Here is a 13833-nt window from a genome sequence, read left to right on the forward strand (position 1 = left end):
CACACAAATACAGTAACACAATGTTGTATCTTCTCGGTTATAACGAGGCGGCAGCAAAAACAAATAACGTGGTTTCATCAGAGCTGCACTGGAGGAAGTAGAATGTAAACATGATTTAAATTACAGCTGCAGTTTGCTGAAGGACGACTTTCTGACTTCTGGGAATGAAAACAACAAAAGGTCCAGAATGAAACAAACGCAGCGACTTTAGTTAGTTTTTTAACTGACTAATTTTTAATTATTCCATTAAAAACATTAGTTTCTATCCAAACATTAAAGGTTGATTAAATCCAAACAGCACTTTCTACGTAAAAAAAATCTGGTTTTAAGAATTAATTCCAATTAAAATAATACTTCCTGTCAAAACACTACAGTTTTTCTAACAGAAAAACTAAGAAATAATGATTTTAAAGACTTATTTTAGCCAGAATACTGTTTTATAACAATTGAGATAAGCTCTAAAAGTTAATGACTTTCTCATCAATGATGAGGGCTAATGACTTGGAATGAGAGTCTATCCGTTAACGGGACGGTTTAGATCAGACTTCACCAGATTAGAGTCCAGTTTCAGAAAAACTGCTAAAACTTTAGCAGAAAAAAGACCAGAGAGTTCATTCAGACATGAAGCCGACATGTGGAGCTGCTCCAGGTTAAAAAGAGGTTTCCTGGAGCTTCACACTGCTCTGAACATGGACTGTAATCTCTGATCTCCACTGAACAGCTGCTGATAAATAAATAACCTCCACTGTTCCCAGAGACGCCAACACATCAGAGAAACAATCCGTCATTCCATAGCGGTGACGCTAACAGAGTCCAAACCGTTCAGATATCTGCTTAAACTCAACTTTAGAGCAAAATCACAGCACAAAGTTCAAACTCCTTTCAGCAGATCGTAAAGAGACTCAAAGTGAAACTCAGGAGACGTCAGAAAGCAAAAAACCCAGAGAGACACTTTAGAAACAGTCAACAAGTGTTCAGAGTTCAGAGAAAGGATTTAAAAGACCCACAAGACAACCAGAGTACAGCCTGGAGTTTGTTCAGCTGCTGCAGGGAATAAAAGAAAAGCTGCTGTGAGACGACACGTGTCAGATTTATGGTCACAAAACACACAGAATCCACAGTTCTAGGACGTTATTAATGCTAGCAGCGGCTTAGAACGGCAGGAGATGATTTATGGTGCTTCTAAGGACTGTATGCTCTCAGGGAGTTATAAAACACTGACACAAAGTTATACATTTAACCATTGAAATGATCTGTAGCAGCAGATCTGAGCTTTGACTGAAACTCCTGCAGCAAAAATCCACTTTTACAACAAAAACACTTTGAGTTTATAGATGTGTAACGTCTCCATGCAGACACCTAAACAATCCGAAACTCAAAAATCTAAACGTGTGTGGACAGTTTTAAACTTGTTCAGTGCTTTTATGAACCATAAAACAACTGATGCCAGAGGGAAGTGTGATAAACTGTGTTTTTCTGCGGGTGCAGCTCACTGATCACACTTTAAATTCATTTAAAGGACAGTTAAATGTGTCCCTGGAGCTCACTCAGACAGCTGAAGCATGCTTTGTTTATGTTTTAAGATATTTCATGTGCTCTTATGAAGTGCTTTAGTACTTTAGAATCGTCTATTAACATGTCTGTAATCTGCATAAATACAGAAAATAAAGCAAAGCACCTTTGCAAATACAGTAGAAAACTTCTTAGAACTTCTAGAAAACCTCCTCCGGTGTTTTGAGGACGCTTATTTCTGCACTTTAAGACTTTTTTTGAAACAAATGAGCTAAGATTTCAAAGTTTATTCCACTAAAATTTTACTTTCTAACTTATTAGTTCTGCTTTTAAAGGTCTATGCAATTATATAGATTAGTTTGTATCTAAATGTTAAAGGTTTATTCAAACCTGTTTTATAACAATTGAGCTAAGATTTTAAACTTTATTTCATCCACAAATATGACTTTTTGAATCAATGACTTAGTTTAAAAAGTTTATTCCATTAAAATATGAGCTTTTATCCAAACATTTAAGGTTTATTCCTTTAAAATAGTACTTTCAATCTAAAAAACATGCTTTGAAAAGTTTGTTCCAGTCAAAATGAGACTTTCTGTCAAAATACTACAGGTTTTCCACTAAAAAAATCTGTATTTTACTGCATCAACCAACTAATCTGAAGAACAATCAAAATGACTGGCTGATGAATCTGAACTAACAGGACTGTTTTAAAAACGTGATTTGAACAAACACGGTTCTGATAAGTTATTTCACAGAAAATAAAACAGACGGCGGTACCTTAGCTGGATACTCGTCGATGATCTTCACCAGATCCTGGCATCGCTGCAGGAGAGGTTTGGTGGTGGAATCCGCCTTAAGGTTGGCCTGAAACAACAACAAGTTAATGAACGCAGTCAGTGCAGCACAGAACAGACCTGAGACGTGATCGTTTAGATCAGGAGAGCCAAACTCATCTTAGGTCAGGTTCCACATTCAGTCTGATCTCCAGTAAAACCAGTAAACCCACAGCATAACAACCTCTAACTAACAGCTCCTAATGGTTCCTTTGTTTAGTGCAAAAATGGACTGAATCTGGAGCTGAAGGATTTAGTATTTACTTTTTCATAAAAAAGACAAGTCTGACAAAAAACAACAAAAACAGACAAAATATGACAAAAATGAGACACAAAATGACAAAAAGAACAATCTAGTATTTTACTTTATGATCCAAACATCTTGTCATGGTCTAGAAATGATTTTAAATTTATAGTTTTACTAATTTACAATCTGTAGTTCATGTCTTCTCTGGGCTTGGGCGGCATCCAAATTTTCATACCGTCAAACTTCCTTCACATTTTACCGGGTACATGGTATTACCGTGACTATCACTGTTACTGGCTTGTGCCTTCATGTTCGGAAATTGAATACTGTTGTGTTCTGTAGTTATAATAAGCTGTCACCAGAAGGCGCTACTGAGCATATTAAGGTGATGTACCGGCGGTTTCAGTAAGTGATGGAGAAGAAGAAAATGAAGCTACAAAATGAAGCACAGAGGACGTTTCTTTGGCTGTCCCTCTTGTACTTTGTTGCCTTGGCGAAGGCCCCCATTATTGTCGGCTGTGTGTAACTGGCGGTCAACTTTGTTGTTGTTGGTCCAGCATCATGTCAGCAGGAGGCTTTGAAACTGTTGCACTGAGTGAACTCTGAGCCAAATTCATCCTTGCAGCACTGAGTGGGTGGTTGATTCAGAGATGCGTCCTTAGGTTAGAGGTGTTTCCATCTCTCACGATCACCTTTTGATTGTAGAATTTACAAATTGCTTCATCAGTATTTACCGGCTCTCCTTTCTCGTTTGCCTGGAACCCGAAATACTCCCAAACTGCAGAAGTTGTGTTCTTTTTGACACCAAGTCACTCAGTGGAGGATCTGCGATCTTCCCCTCTCCCTTCTCCGCGCTGTCACGTGACGTCACGTTCATAAACTTTATGGAAAGTCTCCAAAAGTAGGCGAAAACATAACTGTTAAAGTAAAACTGAAAATTCAACCACACATAAGTGCTACTGGACAGAGAATCAATTTTAGGCATTAAATGACTTTTATTTAATATTTAATCCTTATCTCCTGTATAAGAGCATTGCATTTTTTTCATGGCGGTATTGGAACTGATACCACTGCTACTTTTAAACACCGGCAGTATACCGTATTACCGTAATACCACCCAAGCCTAGTCTTCTCTGGAATTTTTCCACTTTGAGGGCCGGATTGGACCCTCTGGAGGACCGCTTTTGGCCCACGGGCCTCATGTTGGACCCTCTGGAGGACCGCTTTTGGCCCACGGGCCTCATGTTGGACCCTCTGGAGGACCGCTTTTGGCCCACGGGCCTCATGTTGGACCCTCTGGAGGACCACTTTTGGTCCACGGGCCTCATGTTGGACCCTCTGGAGGACCGCTTTTGGTCCGCAGGCCTCATGTTGGACCCTCTGGAGGACCGCTTTTGGTCCACGGGCCTCATGTTGGACCCTCTGGAGGACCGCTTTTGGTCCACGGGCCTCATGTTGGACCCTCTGGAGGACCGCTTTTGGTCCGCAGGCCTCATGTTGGACCCTCTGGAGGACCGCTTTTGGTCCACGGGCCTCATGTTGGACCCTCTGGAGGACCGCTTTTGGTTCACGGGCCTCATGTTGGACCCTCTGGAGGACCGCTTTTGGTCCACGGGCCTCATGTTGGACCCTCTGGAGGACCGCTTTTGGTCCACGGGCCTCATGTTGGACCCTCTGGAGGACCGCTTTTGGCCCACGGGCCTCATGTTGGACCCTCTGGAGGACCGCTTTTGGTTCACGGGCCTCATGTTGGACCCTCTGGAGGACCGCTTTTGGTCCACGGGCCTCATGTTGGACCCTCTGGAGGACCGCTTTTGGTCCACGGGCCTCATGTTGGACCCTCTGGAGGACCGCTTTTGGCCCACGGGCCTCATGTTGGACCCTCTGGAGGACCGCTTTTGGTCCACGGGCCTCATGTTGGACCCTCTGGAGGACCGCTTTTGGTCCACGGGCCTCATGTTGGACCCTCTGGAGGACCGCTTTTGGTTCACGGGCCTCATGTTGGACACCCCTGGTCTAGAAACTTTTAGCATGACATGAGCTAAATCTGTGCAGTGAAAGTTAAACACTACAGGCCAAACATTTCGAAGCAACTTAAAGTGTCTGTTCACGATATCTTCCTTGAAACCAGCATTAACTCTGTGGATTCTGGGATGTTTTTAATGCAGGATCAGGCGCTGCTTTCATTGATATGAACCTTTTTCCTGATTGAAGGTACGAGGCAATCGCTGAATGATTGTTGACAAGAGAAAAGAAGGGCTTAGGTTTAGGGCTGAAAAGGTTTACAAGAGTCCTAACTTCAGTGCAAATTTAAAAAACAAACCACAGTTTGCATTTTTTGTTTACTTTAGCTCTGTGGCTGCTGAGAGTCTGCAAACAGAAATCCCAATAAATCTGAACTGTATCTCTGTAACTAACACAGAAAGAAAGAGCTGAGTGAATAAAAAAAGAGCACAAATACTTGATAATTACAGTAAAGATGTACTCTGTTGAGTGACTCTTTATATAATAACCATGTGGCAAAGTACACCGAAGAAACTATGATTTTTTTTTTTGCACAAATTTGATCTCATTTCCAAACTTTTGGACTAAATGAGTGAAAACTTTCCACTTTGGTCTTTTAGTTTGAATCTGAAGAAATGCTAATTCCTGTATAGAAACAGTCACTGCAGCTTTGGTAAAACAGACTTTTGCACAGAACTGTAGATGTAAGACAGAAACAATCATTGAAAACTGATTCAGGTTGATTTATAAGATCTAAACCACATCGACTGTGGTCGGAAAAAGTAAAAATTCGTACTAATCCAGACTCACCAGGAGGAAGCTGGGCTGCTGTAAGGTCGAAGCAGCCATGGAGGAACCTCAGGTGTATCTCTGCTGCTGTTTAAACCACCTGGAGCAGGTAAACACACACTGAGCTGTTTAATGCGGAGTTAGCTGGTAGCTTAGCATTAGCTGCTTCAGCAGAAACAAAGCTGGTGTTAGCAGAAACAACTGAAGGCTATGGGATGATGAGTGTGTGTTCTAATAATCCGACTATACAGGGTCCCATGGAGTGGAAAACCTGCAGCCAGGACAGACAGTGAAGCATGTAGCTTAGGTTAGCTAGCAGCCAGCGGCTAACTAAGTTAGCCAACCGACAGAAAGGAGGTAAAGCCGGCAGAGAACAGCGGTGAAGTCCGCCGGAGTGACTCAGCAACACAACAGTACAACGACAGAGAATAATTTAAACTCTTCTCACCTTCCGTCCGGACAGTTTGTTCAGATTTACGGCTGTTGGAGAAACAACCGCGTTTCCATCAGTTCAGTTCAAACTGCTGCTTCTTCTTCGTCGGTGGTGTTTTACTGCAGGATGATGGTAGCGTGTCGCTGCTCTTTACTGACACCAGCAGGAGGACCGGAGGTACTGCAACAGGAGGCGCTCTGCTTTTCTGATGCTAGTTTAACATCTCCTTCACACCCGAAATACTGCTTTATGTTCAAGTAATTATAGTTTTAATATTCCATTCCACCCAAAATACTGTTTCATGTTCAAATAATCATACTTTTAAAAGTTTAGTCTGCCCAAAATACTGCTTTATGTTCCATTAATTATAGTTTTAAAGTTCCATTCTACCCAAAATACTGTTTTATGTTCAAATAATTATACTTTTAAAAGTTTAGTCCACCCAAAATACTGCTTTATGTTTACTTAATTATAGTTTTAAAGATCAATTCCACCTATAATACTGTTTTCCGTTCAATGAATTAGAGTTTTAAAGATCCAGTCCACCACAAATACGGTTTTCTGTTCAAATTAGTTCTACTTTTAAAATGTGCTTTAAGTGGGCCGATACGCACCAGTACAGAGTACCAGCACTTCTCAATTTTAGCCTCTTGCGTACCGGGACTTCACATGAGCCCATCGTACCCTAACTAACTCTGTTTCCCCCTGTGCTATTTCTCCGAGTGTCCCTGGTCCCAGAGCTGGATGCTTCAGATCTGTGGTTGATGTTCCACCAGCTGGTCCAGTCTCCATCATGTCCACTGTGGGATGCTGCTGCTGACCTTCCTCCAGCCCTCTGCTTCCAGTCTGCTCTGCATCACCCTTACTTTACCTGATCTGCTCTTCTACATATTTTTGAGTTTCCTACCAGCTATATATATATTACATTTATTACCAGAGTTGTAAATCGTAAGAGTAAACTATGAATCAGTTTCAATGTTAGCTTCTACATTGTATCATCTGTCTTATCATGCATGTATCAAATTGTGTGATTTCTGTTTTCTACCCCTCTCTACCCCTCTCAACCCGCCCGACCAGCAGCAGATGGTTCCCCCACATAAAGAGCCGGGTTCTGCTCAGGGTTTTTTCCTTGTTAAAGGGTGTTTTTCCTGCCACTGTTGCCTTTGGGCTGCTCTGGGGGTCAGGCATATGGGTTCTGTAAAGCATCTTGAGATAATTTCACTGTAATTGGCGTTATATAAATAAAATTTAATTGAATTAAATTGGTTATGTCTTTGATATCTGACTCAGAGATATTCTTGCTGGGGATCTTCAATGTAACATTCATTATGAAACAACTTGTAAACGTTCATCTGTTTGAAAACATTCAAAACATTTCATGAAGCAGTCATGGAGCTGCACATGTTTTATTACAACTTTATTTCACGTCCAGATCTCCTCTGCTGCAGTGACACACTCTGTTGTGTCCTACTGTCACAATGTCTCTGTATCTCGTTGCCTCCTTTTACTTGAAAGATGGCAGAGCTCAAGCTGAGTGGATTCCAGCAGTATGTTCACACCTGAACAGCCATGTTCTCTCAGCAGGATGTGAAAATGTTCCAAACAGCTTCACAATATCTCCAATCACTGCTCTGCTGATGAAGGATGTCATGATAACAGAAATGTAGCAGTCTGTACCAATACCATATCCATCCAGACATTCAGTTTGGTTCTTCTGCCTGCTCCACCACCACCACAGTCCAGACTCCATCTGGTCTGATCATCAAGGATTGCTGACATACTTCTTCACAATTGTTGTTGAAGCACAGTCTAAAGGTGCTTTAAATCTAAAACATCTACTTTTAACCTGTACCATTTCTTCCATGTTGTTTCAACCTTAGTTCTGACATTATGTTTTCCACAGATGTTTCAGGATCACGACTTCTCAGCTGTGTGACATCTCATGTGGTAAGTCAAAGAGCCCCGTTGACTGAAGCTTTTTCCACAGGTTCCACAAGAATATGGCTTCTCGCCTGTGTGACATCTCATGTGTTCAGTCAAAGAACCCCCTTGACTAAAGCTTTTTCCACAGGTTCCACAAGAATATGGCTTCTCACCTGTGTGATGTCTCATGTGGGCAGTCAAATGGGAACGTTGAATGAAGGTTTTTCCACAGGTTTCACAAGAATACGGCTTCTCACCTGTGTGGGTTCTGTGATGTTTGATTAAAACTGATTTATACCTAAAAGATTTTCCACAGACATCGCATGGTAAAGATTTTCTTGCCTTGTCATTATCACACTGTCTCTCTGATGTTGGAGCATCGTCTACATCATTACTGTGACTGCTGTTACTCTGATGTCTCGGTTTCTGCTCCATACATCTAGTTGATCCTGAGTCTACATCCTTGCTTCCTTCCTGATCTGGGCTCTCAGCTGCACAAGAGATGTGAAACAGGAGCTGATCACTGTTTGGTTTTGGTTCACTGTGGTCACTTTCCTCATCAGCAGGAGTCACCTCAAAGGTATTAGTCTCCTGTTTCAATGCAATTAACTCTTCCTCCTGACTGGAGCAGAGTTCATCCTGTTCCACTTCAATTTTTGGTAACCCTGGGTTTAATTGGTTCAGACTGGTGCACAATTCTTCCTGTTCCACTTTAATTTGAGAAATCTCTTTGTTTGATTGGTCCCAACTGATGCAGAGTTTCTCCTGCTGATCTTTAATCCGTAGAGGCTCTGGGTCCTCATGGTCCACCATGGAGTTTCTCTCCTGGTCATGGGGCTGATGGTCAACAACAGTCTTCTCATTCTCACAGACATACGACTGTGGGAGCTCTGGACGGACAAAGAGACAAAAGATAATGGTTACTACTGTGATGACGAGAGAGCCAAATCCTTTGCTATGTGGTAGGCTATCGCGTTGGTTATTTCTATCCACTTTTTAGAAGTTCTCTCGTATGGTGTAGCTCCCACAAATGCCTCCGTTATGGGCTGCTGCCTGGGGGTGACCGTGACACTTCTCGAACCTTGTTTCTGGCTTTGAACTTTTCGCACATCTTCCAAACTCAACAGCATGGTTGTGCTGTAGGTGGTGGAAAAGGTTTGACGGTTTGCAGACACACTTTGCACTTCGCGTTCTTTTGCTCAGCATCATCTTTGTGGAACCCAAAATATTTCCAAACGACAGATGTGGAATTTCTTTTTGGAACGAGCTCAACAGGCTCAACTTCGAGCAATACTGCTTCATCTACGGATGTGTCAGCTGCTTCTACATTTAAACCATCAGCCATTTCCTTGTCGTCTGTTTACCTTCTTGCTCAGAGTGAATGGGTGGAGTCACGTGACTCCACACGCTGTCCCCTGTCTTAAAGGGGAATGAACATAGCATACCGGCGCACACTCAAAACAGACCAAAAATAATTTTATTTTTTAAAACACCGAATTTACCGACACGGGCAAAGTGACGTCGGTCATCGTAATAAATTTCGGTAACGGTAAATTTTCGGTTTATTGCCCAGCCCTACTAGACACCATATTATGACCCCATCCTCTCTTCCTCACAATGTGTCTCAGTTCACCGTTAACTATTCACCTGAACACTTCATGATGTTCTACATGTGTAGCACAGTTAATGATTCCACTTGCCATCTCATATTACAGATTTGGTTCCCACGGTGACCACCGGATATGGTGTGGACGCACAACGTCCGGGCCCCTGCAGACTTGGGGTGTGTTCCACAGATATGAAGAGTAGATAGGCCACGCCCCTCTGAGCAGCGTGCCTACAGAGACACTAAGCTAGTGGGGGCAAAGTTTCAGTTTTTTCCGTTGATGTCAGTGGCACGAAAACTAAAACAAGAAGAATGCCGGCTCATTGTGCTGCATACAGTTGCACACTACATCGGATGATCAAGACAAGGAAACCTGGAATAACTTTCCACAGGTAAGAATAGTTTTTGGTTCTTTCTTTCATTATTAAATCTTGTTGAGAGCTTCCAGTCTATAAGAGCTAACTAGTTAGCCACTAGCAAAACACTAACACGAGCTAACAGCTGGACAACCAAATACCAGACGATTAATAGCAGCTGTAGTATAGCTGTACAAGCAGTAGTAGTAATACTAAAAGTACATGCAGTAGTAGTCGTATAAATAGCTGTTAGAGTAGTAGAAGTAGTATCAGCATGTGTCTCCAGATATTCGGGCCCTATTAAAGACGATTATCCGAATATTCGGAATATTTAATAGCGACCGACGGGGTGGGGGCACGTGGCGTGGCAGAGACGGCCCGAATATTCGGATCCGTTCGTCTGGTCTCCCGGACACAAATTTTGCACACTGCCTTCGTTTTGTCTTCAGTTAAACTGAAGAATTCCCAAACAGCGGAGGTCTTCAGCATCTTGTCTTGTGTTTATGCAACGAAGTGAAGCGTGACGTCAGAGTCAGCAGCAACCCGGCCATTCTGGTGGTGGTAAGAAATATGAATGGAGGAGCCGAGATGAGCCAAAGTGGGCCGAAGGCGAAGGGAAAAGACAACCTCCGAATATTCCTATTTTTGTCTGGGGGGAGGAGGGGGTGATCACATAGACATATGTGTGTATGTTTATGTGATCACAGGACAAGATGAGCCGATGTGGGGGGGGGGGAGGGGGGGAATATTCGGATACCAAAATGAATATCCGTATACAGTTGCACTCAAAATTATTCAACCCCCAGTGCCAATTTGGCTTTTAAGTACTATCTACAACTTTTAAGTTGTTTAGAATAAATTTAACATACAAGTGAATTTTAAACAGCTGAATGTAACAATAATACAAGGGTTTTCTCTAAATTCCACACAAAATGTTAATTTAAATAACTAGTGCAGTTTCAAAATTATTCAACATAATATATATAATATATAATATTATATATCTTATATATATATAATAAATTAATATTAATAAATAAATAGATTACATTTGCAATTAAATCTTTTGATCTCAAAACATTTTCTACATGTCTAAGTATTTACATTTATATATGCCATAGCTGAACTGAAAAGAGTCCCTGGCCTCTGGACCTAAATAATAAGCTAACTAAAGGCTACATTTGTAGAAAGCCTTTTTCTGTGGGGGTTTTTTCAGATCAGATATTCTCTATCAATAGCACATGTTTTGACGTTGACAATAAACTAAACCACACGAAAATCAGTTGAGGAATTAGCAAATTATGATTTATTTTCAATGTGCATGCATTGCTTTGAATGGGAACTTTGCCCCCTCCAAGATGGCCGCCACGTAGGCACGTCGCTTAGCCGGCTGCTATAGCGCGCTGGCGTATCTACCAGGCATGAACTAACCGTGACGTCACCCGTTGGTTTCAACGCCGAGAAAATGAACCCCGGGGCTGTGTCCGAAATGGCATACTAACATACTACATACTCAATGAGTATATACTGTATACTACGTACTATAAGTATGATTAGAATGCCGACCGTTCACACTGTAGTATACTACTACGTTTCCCATAATGCATTTCAAACCTCTGACCACAAAAACCGGAAGTACGGCTATCAAATATCGCGGCTGAATGCCGGCTTCAGGTCGATTTTACGCTAACAAACAGTCGCATAATTAATGTGGCAATTTCAAGCCGGCACTCCTCATGCAGTTATTAGCCAGATTATGCGAATCGTTTCAATTGTAGCTGCAGGCTACTGGAGGTAGCTGCTACTTGTTCTGTATGCAAAGCGAGCTGCTGCAACTAGCTGCTAGCATTCAGTAGCACGTTGTGAGGCGTCTGACAAATTTAAAACGTTGGTCAGAAAACGCCTATTTCTCAAATCTGTGGGGTGATTAGGATGACTACTTAACCACATAAAATAAAATAAAAATCGCACCGGTCCGGCCACAGATCCCATGGAGGCTTCAATTTCAGTGGATAGCTCGCAAAGCATTGTGGGGCGGTTGAGTATGACTAGTGTGGTCACCGCGCATACTTAAAAACTTTCCGGAAATAGTATACATCCGGGTATTTCTCGCGTACTCAGTCTTTTCATACTATCTAATGTGAACGCACTACATACTTATTTTGACGTCACACTTAGTATGAGTAGTACATTAGCATGCCATTTTGGACACAGCCCGGATTTTGCTACTTCCTGGTCGCCGTTTTGGATTTTTTTGAGCCAGTGATGTAAAAAGCATCATCAAACAGGCTGGACCGGAGAGCAACTAGGGGCAGGATTGGCTGAGGACTCTCTTATCCCGCCCACATTTTACCGCAGAGGCTTCTGTTGCTGTCTATCAAGTATAGCCACGCCCCCTGGCTCCGCCAACTTTAACGATTTATTTAAAATTCAGAATTGATTTATTTTAAGATCGGCCACCTGATCTCTCATTTTGACCATGAAAACTAACGGGAAAAAAATCCTGAGCTGTAGAACATCAGTCTATCAAATTTGATTTTTTCCAAAAATGAATTGGGGTCTATAGACCCTTTAATGACTCACGTCACGAATGACGTCACAGCTTTAGCTGGAGGCAAAAGAGGAAGCCCGCGGCCGGACAAAAAGGCGAAAGACTGAGGGACTAGGCTCTATCAACTTTTCTAAAATGTGGTCCTGCTGTGTTTTTGGATGCCAGAATAGGAGGAATGACATTGGCGAACGCAAATTAAAGTTTTATAGGATTCCACCGAACACTCCTGCTCAGAGGGAACGAAGACAGTTGTGGTTAAATGCACTGAGGCGAAAAGACTGGACAGAGACGATCAGCTGCAGTCAATTCCAGCCATTTTCAGTACAAAAAAATCGCTAATATTCTATTTGTAAATAAAAAATATTCAATTCAGTTCAGCTTTATTCCAGACACTGGGTCCAAATACACACACCATAAGAACAAGGACACAACAAGACACAGAAAAAATACAATCAAAAACAATAACCCGTTAAATATGACGAGAAATACAGGGAATATTGGACGCGCATCGCGAGGTGCATTTCCTTGAAAATGACCGATTCGTGGATTTTATACCGACTTCAGGACATGTTTTGGACAAAATAGTTTACTGGCTTGTGTCGTCTGGATGTCCAAGGTTGGATTATGGCCGTTTTTTGTGGAATATTTTCATCTGTGTGTAATAATGAACCCGGAAATGTGAGTCACGCTGTGTACGTTAAAGCCGTGTACAGAGAAAGGATGAATGGATATTCGTTGTTTGTCGGACAAATGTGTTTATATTATCCGCTGTGGTAATCACATCTGAAAGTGGTTTATACCGGCGGATTCATGAGAATCTTAGCTTTCCATCGGCGTATAGTGTTTGTATAATCGCGTTTGCAGCCTTCGGACATTCTTTAAATTCCTATGCAAGTGTACCGCCGGCGGTACACTGAAGTTTAACGGGTTAAAAATGCTCCGAGTTTGAAGCGCAAACTCCCAGCGCAAACTATATACTCCCAGTCCCGCTTGACTTCTCGCTCAGCTTTTGCCTCCAGCATAAGCCCCGCCCACAAAAAAAACCGTCACAATGTTTGTAAACAAATAAAGGGTCTATGGAGAAAAAAGCTTTTTGGAGCCAACCCTAACGGACGGCGTGATATTGCAAGTTTTTGACACTTCCGGGTGGGCTTCAAATCTGCAGCCAGATGTTACGTCCACTTTATATACAGTCTATGTTACCTACTCTTCATATCTATGGTGTGTTCCCCCACATTGCGGTCTCAGTCTGCTGTGTCCGGTTGCCGTGGTAAGATGACCAGGATTAGCTCCGCTAGCAAAATGCTAATTAAGTTTAATCTCCGTGCTGAATAAATTGTTTTGTGTTTTCAGCATTATCTGGAGGTTAACACGTGCGTAAAACACAGTGATTGTGTTTTACCAGCTCCTGCAAATAAGCGGCGGATTTGATGCCAATAGGGAGGATGCTCCCAGTTTGATTATCTACACAATGCAAGAGAGAGTACACAACCACTACACATGCTATAAGTGGAATTCTTCATACACACCTATGGGCTGTAAGGGGATGTGTGGTTTCCAGATGACATCCAGCAGTCTG

At 42.2% G+C, this 13833-nt stretch overlaps 2 protein-coding genes across 2 annotated transcripts in view; both read right to left on the reverse strand.

The window, feature by feature from the left end:
• Positions 1 to 5982, reverse strand: part of smpd4 (sphingomyelin phosphodiesterase 4) — a 28113-nt gene extending 22131 nt beyond the window's left edge. The window contains 3 exon segments of the mRNA XM_051948660.1: positions 2290 to 2376; positions 5407 to 5485; positions 5834 to 5982. Of these exon segments, the coding sequence (XP_051804620.1) occupies positions 2290 to 2376; positions 5407 to 5445 (126 nt within the window). The 5' untranslated portion in view covers positions 5446 to 5485; positions 5834 to 5982.
• A 1238-nt stretch (positions 5983 to 7220) lies between these two features.
• The window catches only part of si:dkey-49n23.1 (semaphorin-3D), a 110455-nt gene continuing 103842 nt past the window's right edge, over positions 7221 to 13833 (reverse strand). The window contains exon 19 of the mRNA XM_051947895.1: positions 7221 to 8631. The gene's annotated coding sequence lies outside the window, so the exon portion shown is untranslated. The remainder of the gene's footprint in view (positions 8632 to 13833) is intronic.

The sequence above is a fragment of the Acanthochromis polyacanthus genome, chromosome 5, assembly GCF_021347895.1.
Source record: "Acanthochromis polyacanthus isolate Apoly-LR-REF ecotype Palm Island chromosome 5, KAUST_Apoly_ChrSc, whole genome shotgun sequence".
NCBI classification, from domain to species: domain Eukaryota; kingdom Metazoa; phylum Chordata; class Actinopteri; family Pomacentridae; genus Acanthochromis; species Acanthochromis polyacanthus.